The sequence below is a fragment of the Cornus florida genome, unplaced genomic scaffold (genome assembly GCF_030987335.1).
Source record: "Cornus florida cultivar Cherokee Brave unplaced genomic scaffold, ASM3098733v1 CherokeeBrave_3.0.0_Hap2_Chr01, whole genome shotgun sequence".
NCBI classification, from domain to species: Eukaryota; Viridiplantae; Streptophyta; class Magnoliopsida; order Cornales; family Cornaceae; genus Cornus; species Cornus florida.
The window spans coordinates 110,290,843-110,308,359 of record NW_026775571.1 but is presented as its reverse complement, the minus strand read 5'-3'; the positions used below and the strand labels follow the sequence as shown (position 1 = coordinate 110,308,359).

The following is a 17,517-nucleotide window of genomic DNA, read 5'->3' as shown; positions in this document are numbered from 1 at the left end:
ACCAGCGCTCGGCACTGATGATTGCAGGACGAGTGCTCGACACTGATGATTGCCGGACGAGCGCTTAATGCTTAGTCCCTTCAAGGGCAGAGGCATGCCAAATAAGTATTGGCCAAATATGCCTATTTTCAAAGATGGCTCCACTTGGACAACTAGCGTGGCGCGATTATCAACACTCTCATATTTATCATACTCATACTCGTACGTGGTTTTAGATTTTCATCATATTTGATGTCTACATGATGTGTGGTTGAACACACACACCACGTTTGTTATTCAACATGAATTGAAAAGCTTATCTTTTTTTTATCCAGATTGAAGTTAAGCATTTTTCTCTATAGTTTGCATTTTGCAACTTGGATTGGTTGAACCCTTAAAAAAAATTAAAAAAAAACCCCTTTTTTAGCCGATCTCACTCGAGTAGGATCAGGTTTATTATTCCTTTCTTATTTTTTTGACCTATTTAATAAAAAATGAGGTGTTTCATTTTTGTTGGACTACGTAAGAGGTGAGGATATTGTAGATCCACACTAAGTATTGTCCTTTTAGTAAGAGTTTTATACACGATTTTGAAAATAGAAAAAGATTTTGTGATTCTAACTCTCTTATATATTGTAATCTTTTATTTCCTTGAATAATATATCTTTCAAAAATGAATTTTTTAAATGTCACATAATATTAAAATGAATTTCTTTTTTTTAGGGCAAAAAAATGAGGAAGATCCAAAGAATATGCCAAAGGTACTCCTGGGACCAAATGACAAGGTTTTGGTGCACGGGAATCTAATGTGGGCTCATGTTGGCCCAGTTAGGACTCCACATCATTAGTGTTAAAATTCATGCTATACATCAAAACAACGTCCTTTTGGGAAGATGAAGGTTTTTTTACATATTGCAAGTACAAGTTGGTTTAAGTTTTGTTAGCTTTAATCTGTCATTTGATATATAATAAAGGTCTAACCTGTCAAAACACTAGCTCTAATCTGTCAATTGATACTACGTCTTTAATAAAGATCAATAATTGAAACCTACCCAAAAAGAAAAGATAAAGAATTATTCATTATCAATCGAATTTGATTAAACAACAAAAGAAAAGTAACATTCATAATCACGGTTCTCATTATATTGCTAATTAAAGTTTTAAAAAGCAATTAATTTGTCTTGACTACCCGAGGACGTTGCTTTGATAAATATTCTTTAATTGTGGTTTAACTAATAATATAGTGATCTTGACATTTAATACCAAACGCCTTATTTTAAAAAAAAACATTTAATACACTCAAGGAGCCAGGCATGTGCCCCTCTTAGCCTGGCCCGTTTACTATAATAAATATATTAAATTTATATTACGTATATTTTTACATGTATATATAAAAAAATTCATATAATATCCCCCTAAAATTTTTATTTTTTTTTGAATTATCTCTTAAATTTTATATTTCTTCTCTTTTTTACTCTTTAAATTAGTTTAATTTCCTTTAAAAAAAAGTCAAATTTTCCTTTTTGAATCAAACTCTATTTTTTTTTTCCTTTCAAAATTCTCTCATTTTCTTTCCTTTTTAAATTTTTTATTAACTATTTATCTTTCTTAAATTATTTTATTGATTGACAAATTATTTTGAAGTAATTTTTTTTCTTTGTCTCTTAATTTATAGAATATATATTTGTTGTCATGATTATTAATTTTTTCTTTTTTCTTTTTTAACATTGTATCCCCTAAATTTAATTTCTGACTCTGCCCTATTTAATACCAAACTATAGTTACAAACTAACTCATCACTTCAATCCATGACAAGGAGGTAACCAAATTAAAGTCTCAATGAAGTCCAAACTTGATGTTTCACCAATAAGTTCTAGAGTGTCCATATTCTTTATTAGAAAATTATTCTCTCCTCGGATACAAAAGGGTACTCAATAAGAATCTTTCTTAAATGTATAAATCTAAAAAGTACTTTGTTCGGCTCTCTTTAAATTGAACCTCTTTTAATTTTATATTTTACCGAGTTTATTGTAATTCAAGTTCATTTTGTTATTGAACAAACCCATTATTAAATTTTGAAATGTGATCATGCATTGTATGACTGATAGAACTCTGTTTTTTATTTTATTTTGATGATGCTGAATCTTTTAGAGAGTACCCAATAATTCATCACTAAATATGTCTCACATACACTAACAATGACCAATAAAATTTCTAAAGAGTGGCCTTGAGAAATTGAATGAGGTTTAAAAACTTTGCCATTGGGTTATCCACTTGATTTTTTTTTAATCCCATTAAAATGCTAATAAGACAATTGAATTATAATTAATCGGATCATATAATTATTATTTTTATTTTTATTTATTTTTTGCACAGACCATATAATAATTTCACCCCAAACACTTTGGAGGTCCAGTGTTATGTTAAAATAAAAAGATTATATAGACGGAGTACAACTTAAAATTAGGTTACGAAATTATTCCAACTTCAGAAAGTTAGTTGAACTGTAGAAGACAACAATCAAAGTCAATGATGGTAACTTTTGTAAATTAAGCCTCTGGTATGGTTCATTTTGATTATCTTTCTCCCGCTCGCCTTAAACTTGGACTTGCTTCTCTTCTCTAACAAGCTGGAGACACAGAGGAGAGAGAGAGAGCAACGAGCATTGTGCCCTAAAAGCTCTTATTAATAAGATTGGGGAGAGAAAACCCAAAACTTTAACGGTCATCTCGGGGTTTTCAAAACCTTTTGACCGTTAATTTTCGGAGTATTTGCTCGAAGAGTTCCCACATATTCACTGTAAGTTTGTAAGTTATCACTTTAAACTGTTTCATCTTAATTTTGAAGTGTTACTTTCAGTAGATATGTTAAACTCAGCTTAATTTTCAGTTTATCTGCAAAAAATTTCACACACGCACATATGGAGAATCTAGAGGATCTGATGAGTGTGAGAGTTTCGGATGGTTTTGTGACTGCAAGTGGTGATGGTTCACAAAACCATAGCAGTGCTTTTAAGGAAAATGAGAACTTGGGTCATGACCTTCTCGAGGATTTGGATTCGTATTTGGAAGATATCAACAACCGGTTGACAGTTTCGAGAATGGTCAGTGATTCTGTCGTCAAGGGGATAGTGAATGCTGTAGAACAAGAGGCGGTGGAGAAAATTGCTGAAAAAGAATTACAAGTGTCTAGATTGAAGGAAAGATTACATTTTGACAAGTTGGGTGTGGATGAAATTGAGTTTTTAGGGTCCCCAGTAGTGGTACACCATGGACCAAGAAGAGAAGAACAAGGGTTTTCTTATAGATTTTCGGAAGCTATGGTGGAGCATGATGAGTTGAGAAAATCTTTGGGCAGCCTAAAAGGTGTAGCCAGAGAACAGATTGAGAAGGTCATGGGAGAGATTTATGGTATAAGAGGGTGTAATTCAATCAGTCGGATTGGTTCTGGCTCCGGTCTGTTGGGGTTGGGTGGAATTCTTCAAGAGAAGGTGTGTGAAAGCTGGGTTGGGGTTGATGCAACACTGGATGCTCTGAAGGCTACATTGGACAACATCTGGGTGAAGGTAGACAATATGCTTCACTTGGCTAAGGCATCACTTTGTGAGTGGCAGCAGGATTGGGAGTTTCAAGGAGAACTTGAAGCTATGGTGATTCGGAGTTGTATTAAGAATCTTCAGGAAGACTTTGAAGAGAAACTGTGGGAGCAAAATGCTTGCTTTGGTGGCAGCCAAAGTTTAAATTGGAACAGAAAGATCAATGAGATTTCGAGCTTATGCAAGGGATTAGATGTGATTTCAAAGTCGCTTTCTGGTCCTGAAACTGGGCTGCTAACCTCTCATGGGTCTTATGATATGGATCATTTCCACCGCAAAGCTTTGAACAATCATATTTTGTCTTCTACTTCACTCCGGGAGGAAAATGGTAAATCTGATGAGTCTAAAACTGGTATGCCTGAGAATTGGGATGCTGCCCAGTTAAAACATATGAAAACTGATGAATTGGTGAGTTATTTCAACACCGTGATAACGAAGATGAAGAGGAACCATGAGTCTACTGTGCAACAGATTACTGAAGAATATTTTACTTTTAGGCGGGAATACCTAAAGGAGAGGGATTCTGCTTTGCAATTCAGGAACAAGGAGTTTGACTTATTGAGGAAAAATATATCAGAGGTTGTTATGAAATTGGACAACATCCTTGTAGAAAATGGAAAACTACCAGCATGTAGCAACAATGCCAAGAGTTTTGTCAGCATGAAGGATAGACTTGAGAACCTTCTTTTGGTAAATCGCCAACTCAGAGACTCGCTTACAGTGAAGGAAAAGAAACTCGAGTGTATTTCATCACAGGTTTCTGATGCTGCTGAGAAGCTGTTGCAGCATTCTTCTACTGAAATGGACTTGGTAAAATTTGCAGGAAATCTTAAATCTACTTTGGAAGATGCTCACATAGAAGCATTTGTTAGTGAAGAGATATATAAATGTGTTCTCAGGGCGATAACTGCTCAGACCAAATGTGACAATGAAGAGTCAGAGGTGGAGTCTACTGTTATGCAAGAGATATACAAAATTATTTTCAGAGAAGCTGCTCAAGGTGCTGAAGCTACAGGCAAGTGTGAAATTGAAGATTCAGATATGGACTACTTAATCATGGAAGGATTGTGTGGGGTTATATTCAGAGAAACCATCAAGGATGCTGAATCACAATTCAACAATTTGAACACAAAGTACTTATATGAAAATGAAAATCGAGTTTCTCTTGAAATGAAAGCACTAGAAAGAGAAAAGAAATTAAGCTTGGAGGTTGAAGAGAAGGAAAGATTAAAGCATGAAGTCCTCTTACTGGCGGCATCCTTGGAAGAAAAAGAAAAGGTAGCACAAGAAGTATCAGCTGCACTGATGAAAGAAAGGGGAAAGTTTGAGCTCGCTTCTCAAGAGCTTCATAATTTAAGAGACCATGTAAGTCAGCAGCAAATATTAATTTCTGAGAGAAACATGGAATCAGATTTACTAAAGCATAAATTGAAAGAGGCGTTGAAGCAAATTGAAGTAGATAAAGTGGAAAGAGAAAAGTTGAATGAAAAGCTTGAACTAACTTTGAAGGAGTTAAGGGAAGTTGAAGAAGAAAGAAATATGCTTTTGGTTGTTATCCAAGAGAAGAAAAATGATTTATTATTAGTTCAAGCCAAAGAGAAGGAACAGATGAAGAAAATGGAAGCAGTTATTGTTCTTGTCTATGGGTTATCAAAAGCTCTTGATGATATTGAAAGTAAAGTAGGAGAGGGTATCAAAAAGAATAATTCGAGGTACTCACTGCTTCTTCTTTTTCAATTTCCGGAAGAATTGCATTGACGATTCTTATGTGTAATTCATATATTTAATTTCACTGTGGCTTGAACTTCTGATTGAATTTCATGACTTAGTACCTTCTAACATCCACACATTTAGGGGGACTCTGTTGATTAGCTAACTTTCAAATTTTCATTGGTGAGCTAAGGGCGTCAATTTTTTCTTGGTCCTTATGCCGTTAGCTTATGTTTTTGCACCTGCTTTTCTCAGCTAAGCATGTCTAGTTTTGTTTTATATATTTTGTGTTGCAAGGTAATAAATGTGTCGTTGCCATACAATTTTGCTATTTCCTGTCATCTATTGTTTCTAGGTATGCAAGACTTGATTAGTATTTACCTGCCTCTCTGATGGGGGAGCAGTGGAAGTTTCAAGATTCAAGTCGTCAAGTCTTTGACACCTTAGAGAGGCTTAAGGGCAGGGTTGGAGCCTAGCCTGTGTGCTAAAATATTAGGACTAGGATTAGCAATAAAACAAAGAAAAGGAGAAAAGTGGGTGATTAATTACCTTCTCTTTTTTCCTCAATTTGTTATATCCTGATCCACAAGTTGATGATGCCTGGGATTTAGTTATCCTCCCAGCTTCTGATATCATTACTGTGGCTTGGTGTTCTTTCTTTATTTTCTTGTATTTAGAGTTTATTGGTCTGAAACTAATACACATTACACTGTTATTTGTAGGTTAGAATATTCAAGCTCTCAATTGAGTTCTCTTAACCAGAAAGCTAATATGCTTAGAAGAACAGGATTGCTGTGCAAACAGAGGCTTGAAAGGAGATGTTCTAACCTTCAAATGGCTGAAGCTGAGGTAATGAGATGGAACTTATCGTGCTATGAAAAGTTATGTTAGCCTCTAAATATGCTGAGTGGCATGTATCTGCTGGAAATGATAAGTTATACTGGAGATGCATATTTGTTATATTCAAAAGTACAATTTATTGGTTTTGTTAGTTAACTGAACCGTGTACTTGAGAAGGGCCTCATAAAGTATATCTCCATTATCAAACTATTCAAAAAGTGCATCTATAATGATTGTTCTTAAATGGTAATTATGAGTGGTCACACATATAACGACAACATTCCCTTTATGGTCCCATCCTCTTCAAGATTGGAAAGAGAAACTTTAGGTTCATCCAATTGATGCATCTTTAGCTTTTCTTACAAATGCATTCATTTTACGCTATCTAGTATTGCCACTTATTGATCTCAAAGTCTTTATTTTTCCTATATTTGAACAGCATGTGTTTTAATTGCTCATCATTTTGTATTGCAAAACCTTAGTCAGCCTTTTAGCCGTCTAATAAAAATTTTCGTAATAAGTGTCCACTAAAAGCACCCGATTATTAGGCTGTGCCACTATAATTGAGCTACCTATTACATAGTAATTTGTTTGTCAAATCATCCAGTATGTGGGATAGCATGTGACTTGGTATTCTAAAGTTTAAGAGCAGAACAAATGGCACAAATCCCAAAGATTAGTTTAATTAGAACAGTCCAATATAATTCACTGAAGCTTGCTGAACCACGACAAATTTATAGTTTGTATATGGAGGTAAGGTTGCGTGCATCAAACCCTCCCCACACTCCGCAATGGTGGGGGCCTCGTGCACTGGGCTAGCCTTTTTTATATATTAGTTAAAAAAGGAAAAAGAATTAGAATAGATAAGAAATTATTCAATGTGTCGTTATGGCAAGTAGTATTAGTGTTTTCATGGAAACTGAATGGCAGGGCGGGTCAGTGTTTTGATTCTTATCATCTCTCACAATAATTAGAGAAAAAAAAAATGGCTTGTGCATCCAAGAACAATTAATGCATGGGTTCACAACTTAGCTTTGTCGTTTTTATCTGAATCTTTTGTAGTTTAAACATTTTAGAAACTCTGTTTATCATTTTCTTACTGATTTTTTTCTCTGGAATTCAGGTTGATCTATTGGGGGATGAAGTGGATTCACTTTTAATCCTTCTTGAAAAAGTTTACATAGCTCTCGATCATTACTTGCCAATTTTGCAACACTATCCTGGAGTAAGTCAGATTGGTCCCTCTTATTACTTGTTAAATAACCTCTTCTCTTGATTCTAGAGTTCATATGTTGCATATGGGTAATGTTTTTTTATATTGGTCCGTGTGCTTATATGTTTCCTCTGATCTTACATAAAATTCTGGACGGTTTGATTGTATGTTCGCTTCTGTTCTTTCAACAAGCTATTGACTCACAACATGGAAAAAATAGGACAACTGTTTTTGGGTTTCACCTAATGGGTCTCTTAGGTTGACAATTGAATATATATATATATATATATATATATATATATATATATATATATATATATTTGTTGTTGTTGTTCACATACTCCTTGACGTACAGAAATGGAAAAGTTACAGCTGGAGTTTCCTGGGTTAATTGATTATTTCTCCAATTATAACAATTTGCAGCATATGGTATTTAGCTAACCAGACTCATCTAGGTCCCAATCTTTTTTGTTGCATCTTTTGTTTGGCAATATGCTAGATGCCAGTTTACTGTTCCATGAAGTCATTCTGATTCTGCATTATTTTAGTGTTCATATAGGCTTACCCATTCTCACACTTTTCAATCTGTCATCATAAATTTCATGAAATATGCGAATGGTAATGATTATGGCTAGATTTTCATAGATTGGTTGATAATTTCTCCAATTATAGCAATTTATGGCCTATGGTATTTGGTTGTTTGGATCCATCTAAATGTTGTCCCGTCATCTTTTTGTTTTATCTTTTGTTTGGCAATTTTCAGTGTTCCAGTTCTTCTATATCCTGAAAGTCCTTTTCATGATCCTGCACTTATTCAGTACATACTGCATTACTAAACAGTACACAATAGTTGGCAACATCAAACACTTTGATGTGGACTGTGGTCTCTTGGTATAGATGGGAGCACATGGGCATGGAATTGTAACCTGAGTGCCAAAATCAGTAATTACCATTCTCCAGCCAATCCCTCTCTTTCCTGCTCTTATATCTAGTGCTGAGGCACGGCACTAAAGGTTGTGATTTCTCGGTGCGTATACATGAGTTCACACTTGCTATACACACACTTGGGACCAGCATTTTGAAAGAAAATAACCCTCCTTCCAGGCTTGGGATCAGCTGTGTGAGGCTGAAAGCACAATATGTTTCTGCATATGCTTGCACCTGCCATATCATTTTCAATTCATGAATTTGGCCTTTGTTTACATTAGCGAATTCTACTAATAGCAATCTTTAGGAGAACTTCATCCTCTATTTCGTTGCCAAAACAGTATAAAGAAATATAATAAAGGAAAACAGATGTTTGTAAAAGACGTTGCATGGTGGTAGAGTGTTGGCATGACATCAAAAAAGGAGGGTAGGATCAGGGTTTTGATTCTTCTATTTTCCTGGGAAGTCGTGACAAGTGTGAGGTGGTGGGTTCAAGTCAGAGAGCAGTCACTTTGTGTCAGATTTTTATAGCTGGAATTCTTTTTTTTTTTTTAGATTTCTCTTGGAGTTTTTTTCCTTCAATTTCTTTTCCACTAGAGAAAGAGAGAGGGAAGAAATCTTCAAATAGAGTAGGCAGTTTATCATGATATAATGAAATCACTGTACGATGGGTTTCCTCGTTTCATATAACTTGGCACTTGGGGAGTTTCTGGTCTAGGAGCCCTTTATTCTCTCTCTCTCTCTCTCTCTCTCTCTCTATGGTGCTTATAAAGTTTTTCCCTTTGAGTGCCGTCTTTGATCTCTTTTTGTTTTATAATGTTCTCGTACTGTTTCCTCAATGTTATGTATTTCTTTTTTAAAAGCAGTAATTCTCTTGATTATTCTCCTCGTGCCTCTCCACAATTTACTATCAAATTTGATAGTTGGAAGAAGTTTGTTCCTTCCAAACACTATGTTATATAAATGAAAACCCTGATTATGCATCAATCTGAATGTAGGACCTATTGCAATTTAAGGGATCCTTCCAAGACTTTATTTATTTATAAGTCTATCTATGTATCTAATCTTTCCTCTTTTTTGCTGTAGATTATTGAGATCCTGGAGCTGGTTAGAAGAGAACTAAGTGGAGAATCTCATAAGACAGTTTGATTATCTATTTGACCAGGTAATGTTTCTGATTTGAATCATTTGATGAGTTTTCGGAGGATGCATTAGGTTTTTTGTTTTTTTCCTTGCATTACTCCCACCAGCTTACATCTTTGACTGAATGGATTTTTTAGATTGTGGATTCATATACCATCTATCAAGATATAAAAAGGAGAACCCCCTCTAAATTGGTCAAACCCTAGGTCTTATGTTCACATCTTGCATAATTTATTGAGCATTTTAGTTAACTAATTTAATTATATATTTATTATTATTCTCTGGGCGGAGGATGGGGATCAAAAAGCTGCAAACATACATGAGCTCTGCAAACAGTATTTGACCTATCAATTGTATTCCAACCTAGCTTAGGAGTTGATGTCCATCATGGGACAGCAATGGTTCTATTGGTATCAACCCTACTATTACAAGCTGCAGTCTAAAATACATTCAGAGTTAGGGAAATTATAAGCTTATAGCGCAAAGATACATTAGTGTGTTTGAATGTACACTGCTTTACTTCATTCACATAAACACATAGCTATATCTCATACTTCTACTTCTTATTTTATGTAGGACTAATACAAGGTTCATTTCATTTCATGCCCAGTGCTAAAGTTATTGCCTTTGGGGATGATATTGTTGTCAATTGACCAACTGTTTTTGTTAGAACGACTAAAAAGAGCAAGAAATTTCTTCAGCAGTTAAGCCAGAAAAGCGATTCATTTTGAGATTTTGTTCATTGGTCCCAACAGTAGAAAATTGAGGGGGGAAGTCCAGACATGTGTGACACCCTTGGCAAGTGGCTCGTAAGAGCTGCTTTTTGCAGTATATAATGTACAATTTCATTATTATTTTTGTCTTAAGCCGGAGATGCCAGGTGTATCCAGTGAGCAAACACATTTTGCTAGTTGTTTTCACAATTATTTCTCACACTTTTTCCTTTAGTTCTCTTATGTAAAGTATTAAGAATTTTAGATATAAGTTTGCTTCTAGTGCAATAAATGAAAGAAAGTTGTATTTGCATTGGATAATTATAGATTCTTTAAATCTTCAGAAGTATTGTGCCCTTTCATTTGTGTTAGAGCTGCAGCTAGAAGTATACATACTCTGGGAAAAACTAGAATTGTTTAAAACTAGAGCTCAATCTGGGTGGAATGTATTGTAGAAGGACTGGACCATTTAGTTGCCTGTCATACCTGCAGTACATTGGTTAGACTGAGATGGGGGACATGCCCTAATTAATCCTGTGTTTTGGAGTTTACTATAATCCAATTGGTTCAAGGTGATAATCTAAATATAGTTTTTATTTGCCTGCCATTTGACAGTGAGTAGTAGTTGCTCATTAATGCAAATTGGATATGTGATTATGTGTTGAGTGAACTACCACCTTATGTGTACTAAGGATTTCTGGTAAGTTTGGTCCTTGTGTATTGAATTTCACAGTTCATCACTTCCAATCACTTCCTAGGTCATCTGTTATACTTCCTTTAAACCGAATATTGGCATTTGCCTACAAAGGCGACATCAGGATGCACCTCCACAAAGGAACTAAAATCATCTCCAATGTACTGTGTCGTCCAGTGAACTATGGAGGGTGAGGATCATCCGACCAGAGGATCCCACACTGCTGATGTGACGATCCCCTCCCTCTCCCGAGCACTGGACATCTCAGTATGAGTTAGACAACTGTTGCTATAGATGTGTATGTGGTGTTGCAGTTCAGCTAGACAAATAGTTGGTCAGTATTTTTCTAAAATTAACTAAAGGTGGTTCCACCTTGTCCAAAGGTAGCTTCTATTGTCAAATCAGAATGCTGCCCTGAATGGTGGTTATGGCAGCATTTTCCCACACTTCTGCAATACTACTACATCAATAGCCAAATTTGCTATGACAATAGGGACACTGTCCAAGTTAATAATGGAGTTACATTAGTCTTATCATATTACTATATGAGTCACCCTACCTTGATTGGAATATGCTACCCAGCTATATTTGATGGTATGATCTGATTGATGAACTATGATCTCAATAATAATATAAACAAAGTTATTGCCCAATCAATTTCAAATTATGTATTATTATGTTGTTGAACGGATCATGTCTCTTTTTGTTATCTAACTTAATTTAAATATTGAGATTGGCCACCTAACCGTGTCTCCTTATTTTGACTGGATTCAAAGCACTGCTCAGATGGTCTGCCTTCAATTACAGGAACATGTAGACAAACTGAAGATATAAAGTATACAAATGGTGACAAAAAAAACTCAACATCCTCTTGTTGTCTGAGTAACTTACAGTTTATCATCTTACAGGATCACATCATAAGTTGATTATAATTTGTAATTTTTTTTTATTTTTTAGGTCATAGTGATGGTTGTACATGTACTGCAGCATTATACATAAATTACCAATTACTGAATCTGCGTGTTAGATTTGAAAATAATAATAATTAGTTCGAAAACTCGACACCATTCCCGTGAAGGTACTTTGAAGTGTAATTTTTTATTTTTTATTTTTTATTTTTTTTTGCCATTTTTTAAATTTTCGATGTCCTGCTATTAGAGCTTTGTTGTTAAGTTCTACCTTGAACTTGAACGATAATTGATGTACTATTATATCTATGTTAAGTTTCGACATTTAAATAAAAAAATTTATTTTGAATCTTCATTTTCATTATCGCTTCATTCTATCCTATTCATTTCATTTTTCCGTACCAAATGCAGCAGCGTAACTTTATTTTTAAATTTTCTGAGAATCGCAAATGGCTCCCATGGTTTCTTTAATTTTACTCCTTCCAAAATTCCAATCAAGCATTGTCAAGTGATGTTTGATAATACACTTTCACAATCGTCAAAGGCCAACAGCATGGGTGGGGTCACTCCCATAATTTGTGTCAAGGAAACTAACTTGCACTGTCCCACATTTTGATCAAATTCTTTTCAGATGGAAAATTTTAAAAATAAAAATAAAATATGGTCATCCAATCAATTTTTGACATTTATTCAAGAAGTTGATTTATGCTTCAATAGCATTTACTCCACAGTGGAAAAACGGGTCCTCTTGATTCTCAGAACCAGTTCTACATCACACAATGTCTCACATTTCAAACAATCAATGTCAGAAAATGACCAAAAATTGTGTCTATTGATAATTTCTTTTAAAATTCGAGTTTTAACAAGGACAACTCATTTGTCAAAAAAAAATTTAACTTATTTAAAAAAATGTTTATATTTTGCAACCATAATAAACCTAGTGATAGTCCAGTGTCAGTTATTTTAATTAATGATTGACTTACTTTTGTCCTAATAATTTTAAATTTTTAAATTTAGGATACTAAATCAAGATTTCGAGTTTAGAAAAGAGGAGGAAAAAAAACATATTAAAATGAATGAGGGGGGTGGATCAGGTGGCACTTTGTTGAACCAATATTTCATTTCATTTATTACAAGGTTAGAAATATTAATATGAACCAAGGTACTACATTAAAGAATACAAACTACAAACAAACGTACTGTACAATTGATACGGAAAAGGGAGAAGGCAGTATTATTTTTTTAATAAACAAAAATCAAGAGTAATCTTTTTAGTGGCATATAAATAATGTTCTGCTGATCATCTTCCAGACAAATGCATGTGACCCTCTCTTAAATAATTGTGATTCATCTCTGGCACCAACACATACTCTCATATCCATGTTCTCATCACTATCTATGTTCACTACTTTTTCCTATTTACATAAGTAAAAACTGTAGAGAAGAGCCGATAATGATGGCATGTAACAAATTTAACAGTGGCCATTTTAAAGTCTGATTTTTTTATAAAAAAAAATTCTAAAGAAATACTAGCTGTTACAGCAGTTACACCAACTATTATGTAATAAGGTACATGATACAGATGTCCTCATATTCTCGACTTTTCTCAAGAAACAAACAAATAAAAAGATGACATGATTGTTTCCAGTCTGTTTCAATTTTAAAACCCACTTGCTAAAAAGAGAAAACTTCACTCCCACCCACATTCTGATTTCTGTTTTGTGTTCATAAAACACCCATTTCCAGAGCCTCATTGGTGAAGTTTTTTTAAAAAAATTCTGTATCAGTAATACATCCATTACCACTTCATTCTTCTTGGCTCAGATCTGAACTTTATGGGTTTTGTTCTTAAAGAAATGGGTTATTGAAGAAAAGAAGTTGGTGGGTTTTGGCTGTCAACAAATGTTTCAGGAGGTATCAAATTCTTTGATGAGTTTGTTGAAGGTAACTTAATGTTTATGCTACAAGTTGTTTGAATGCTGTTTGAGACACTAGCAAATTTCTGTTATTGATTTTTTATATATGAACCCTTGTTGATTTCTTGGATACATTGTTGCTAATGTGATTCAAGAGTTTTCATGCTTTCTTTGATTCTTTTTTGTTGAATATCTCTTGGTGGTTGCATTTCAAGTTTGGGGTCTTTCTTTTCCAAATGCTAGAAAATAACAGATAGAACCCTAGGGTTTTGTAGGATTGGTGTATGATGAAAGTCCTAGGAAGGGAGGTTGTGGGACTACTTGTTCTGGTGATGGTTTCGGTATTTGTTACCATTGGAGAAGCCCAGCCTTCCCAGGCAAAGTCTGTTTTGGTCAATTGTGGTTCAAATTCTAGTGTTAATGTTGATGGTAGGAGATGGGTAGGTGACTTGGCCCCTAATAACAATTTAACACTCAGTACTCCAGGCATTGCGGCCTCCACTGCCACATTTGGCGGGGATTCAGCCTCTGCACCGCTGTATAAAAGTGCCCGGATGTTTACTGATAGCTTGAATTACACATTTGGAGCTACCCAAGGAAATTATTTTCTTAGGTTCCATTTCTTTCCTTTCTCCTTTGAGAATTATGATGTGAATAAATCCTCTTTTGATGTTGAGGCAAATGGACTCAAATTAGTCTCGAAGTTCAATGTCCCGGGAGAGATTTTGCACAAGAATTCATATTTGGCGAGGTCAGGAAGCAACTCAAGTTCATTGACTTTCATTAAAGAGTACTTCCTCAATGTTGAGTCTGGTAGTCTAGTGATTGAGTTCATCCCAAGTAAAGGATCATTTGGATTTGTGAATGCCATAGAAATTGTCCCAGTTACAGATAAGCTTTTTGTCGATCAAGTTAACAAAGTAGGTGGAAATGGTGCAAATACTTATCTGAATTTGAACAAAAGAGGGATTGAAACTGTGTATAGATTGAATGTTGGGGGTCCTGAGATTGAACCTGACAAGGATTTAGATCTTTGGAGAACGTGGGAAGGGGATTCAAGCTACATGTTCACAGCAGATGCCGGGGAAAAAATCATTAACAGCTCTAATATTACCTACGCTTCCAGCAATGATACCTCAGTGGCTCCTCTTCTAGTGTACGAAACAGCACGAATTATGTCCAATACTGAAGTCCTGGATAAGAGATTCAACATGTCATGGAAATTTGAAGTGGATCCTGATTTTGATTATCTGATCCGATTACATTTCTGTGAGCTGGTTTATGACAAGGCGAACCAAAGAGTCTTTAGAATCTTCATTAACAATCGGAGTGCGGCAGATAATTTTGATGTTTTTGCACGAGCAGGTGGGATGAACAAAGCGTATCATCAGGACTACTTCGATGTGGTGTCCACAAAAATCAGCACCCTTTGGATACAACTAGGTCCTGAAGCAGGAGGCAGTGGTTCAGGAACTGATGCTCTCTTAAATGGGCTGGAGGTTTTCAAGCTGAGTCGAAATGGGAATCTCGCCTATGTAGAGAAATATGGTGAAAATTCAGGAGGCAACGGGACTTCACAACGCTTAATCCTTTGGGTGGGAATTGGAGCAGGTGTAGCTTCTGTTGTCATTATTGCAGCTTTATTGACTCTTATCTTTCGCTTCTGCAAGAAGAGGAGAAACAAACAGAGAGACTCCAAAAACAATACTCCTGGATGGTGGCCACTTTTCCTTCATGGGGCTGTTGTCAATAGCACTGCCAATGCCAAGAGATCAGGGGGGAATCAAATTTCATACGGGTCTGTGGCTTCTACTAGAGTGGGCAGGCGGTTTACGTTTGCAGAGATTAAAGCAGCAACAAACAATTTCAATGATAGTCTAGTGATTGGTGTAGGAGGATTTGGTAAGGTGTACAAAGGGGAAATTGACAACGACACCCTTGCAGCTATTAAGCGCGCAAATCCACAATCTGAGCAAGGCCTTGCAGAGTTTGAAACGGAGATTGAGATGCTTTCAAAGCTGAGGCATAGGCATCTAGTCTCCATGATTGGGTTCTGTGATGAACAGAATGAGATGATTTTGGTCTATGAGTACATGGCAAATGGGACCCTCAGGAGTCATTTATTTGGGAGTGATGTTCCACCATTAAGCTGGAAGCAACGGCTGGAAGTGTGCATTGGTTCTGCCCGGGGACTGCATTACCTTCACACAGGAGCAGAGCGAGGAATTATCCATAGAGACGTTAAGACAACAAACATATTGTTAGATGAGAATTTCGTGGCGAAAATGGCTGATTTTGGGTTGTCAAAAACTGGTCCTGCTTTGGAGCATACACATGTTAGTACTGCAGTGAAAGGCAGCTTCGGATATCTTGATCCAGAATATTTCAGACGACAGCAATTGACTGAGAAATCCGATGTTTACTCTTTTGGAGTAGTTTTGTTTGAAGTTGTGTGTGCTCGAGCTGTTATAAATCCTAGTTTGCCAAAAGATCAGATCAATCTTGCAGAATGGGCAATGCGGTGGCAACAGCAGAGATCACTCCAAACCATCATTGACCCACATCTTGACGGGAAATATTGTCCAGAATCATTAATGATATTTGGGGAGATTGCAGAGAAGTGTCTTGCTGATGAGGGGAAGAACCGGCCTACGATGGGAGAAGTTCTGTGGCATTTGGAGTCTGTATTGCAAGTTCATGAAGCTTGGATGCATGCCAACGCCGCCACCAGGAATTCTTTTTCCAGTAGTCAGGTTGTGGAGAATGTTGAAGAGAGAGAAGCTGAATGTGGCCAGCACAGTGCAACTTTAGATGAAGAAAGCAATGTGGACTTGAAAATGAAGGAAGGGAAAGAAGGTGCATTAATGGGAACTGATGGATCAGATGGTGTGGTTGGAGTTGATGAATTTTCACAGCTGGTTAATCCACAGGGAAGGTGAAAACTAGTGATGTGATCAGCAGTCATGTTGTTACTAGCCTAAATTGTTTAATTCTTTTTTTCTACTCAAGTCCATTTAAACTTGAGATTTACATGCATATTATTAATGGTTTCCCAATTAGAGGGGGCAGCATGTAGAAATGATGTGATGTCTCAAATATTACATGCATATAAGTTTTGTATCCATTTGGTTTTTGGTTTCATTTGTTGTTGGGATTTTTCTCTAGGGCTCATGTTCTTTTGTTCTTGTATGCATAATGTGCTTTGATGTCTGCAGCCAGTGCTTTAAAGAAGAGAAATTTCCAATAGGTCTCCATGTTATATTATATCCCCTTCACTTTTTAATTTAGTACTTATATTCTGTAATTACTCCGTGCGAGCTCTCCACTCCATGGGACAGGTTAACTTTTTAATTTAGTACTTACATTCTGTAATTACTCCACTGCGAGCTCTCCACTCCATGGGAGAGGTTAAGCGAATTTTGTTAAGGACAATAATGTGGATGTGTGTCTTTATTTGAACTTTAAAAAAAAATATTGTATATATCTTATTCTGTGTGCCATTAAGATATGAGAGTTTTTGTAATTAATTTTGGCTTTAAATTTAACTTTCATTTCATATATCAAAAGCACTTATAAAAGATTTTGGGTAAATTACGGACTCTTTCAATTTTTTTTTTTTTTTTTTGAGCGGTCTAATGCACGCCCTAATTTGATTAGTATATCATAATTCCAATTTATTCTGCAAAGGCCAGAAGCAGTACAATGTCTTTTTATTAAAAATTATTATTATTATTATTTTGGTACTTGGAATTTCCGAAATTTTTTTTATCTTATTCTATGTGCCTTTAAGATATGAGATATATGAGAGTAATATCAAATCATTTCATATATCAAAAGCACCTATAAAAGATTTTGGGTAAATTAGGAGATAATTCCAAT

General features: G+C 35.4%; 2 protein-coding genes across 5 annotated transcripts; both read left to right on the top strand.

Annotated features, from left to right (window-relative positions):
* The first annotated feature begins 2,541 nt into the window (after nt 1–2,541).
* Nucleotides 2,542–12,131, top strand: LOC132313522 (WPP domain-associated protein-like). Of its 4 annotated transcripts, XM_059812330.1 has the most exons (6): nt 2,542–2,778; nt 2,869–5,286; nt 6,007–6,133; nt 7,248–7,349; nt 9,351–9,429; nt 9,984–11,591. In XM_059812330.1, exons 2-5 carry the CDS (start codon nt 2,900–2,902, stop codon nt 9,411–9,413), a joined length of 2,679 nt encoding a protein of 892 aa, XP_059668313.1. In that variant the 5' UTR covers nt 2,542–2,778; nt 2,869–2,899; the 3' UTR covers nt 9,414–9,429; nt 9,984–11,591. The 4 variants fall into 4 exon arrangements, with proteins under 4 accessions (XP_059668313.1, XP_059668327.1, XP_059668320.1 ...); XM_059812344.1 differs by lacking the exon at nt 9,984–11,591 and adding an exon at nt 11,601–12,131 and having other exon boundaries at nt 2,542–5,286; XM_059812337.1 differs by having other exon boundaries at nt 2,542–5,286; nt 10,018–11,591.
* Nucleotides 12,132–13,307: 1,176 nt separating this feature from the next.
* On the top strand, nt 13,308–16,876 carry LOC132313504 (probable receptor-like protein kinase At1g30570). Its single transcript, XM_059812299.1, has one exon. The coding sequence runs from the start codon at nt 13,923–13,925 to the stop codon at nt 16,575–16,577; it is 2,655 nt and encodes an 884-aa protein (XP_059668282.1). The 5' UTR covers nt 13,308–13,922; the 3' UTR covers nt 16,578–16,876.
* Nucleotides 16,877–17,517: the final 641 nt, after the last annotated feature.

Bases quoted from the DNA above. Each gene is read 5' to 3' on its own strand.
- LOC132313522 (XM_059812344.1), top strand. From the start codon at position 2,900: ATGGAGAATCTAGAGGATCTGATGAGTGTGAGAGTTTCGGATGGTTTT. The intron at 6,134-7,247 runs GTAATGAGATGG...TCTGGAATTCAG, and splicing joins TTCAAATGGCTGAAGCTGAG to GTTGATCTATTGGGGGATGA. The intron at 7,350-9,350 runs GTAAGTCAGATT...TTTTTGCTGTAG, and splicing joins TTTTGCAACACTATCCTGGA to ATTATTGAGATCCTGGAGCT.
- LOC132313504 (XM_059812299.1), top strand. From the start codon at position 13,923: ATGATGAAAGTCCTAGGAAGGGAGGTTGTGGGACTACTTGTTCTGGTG.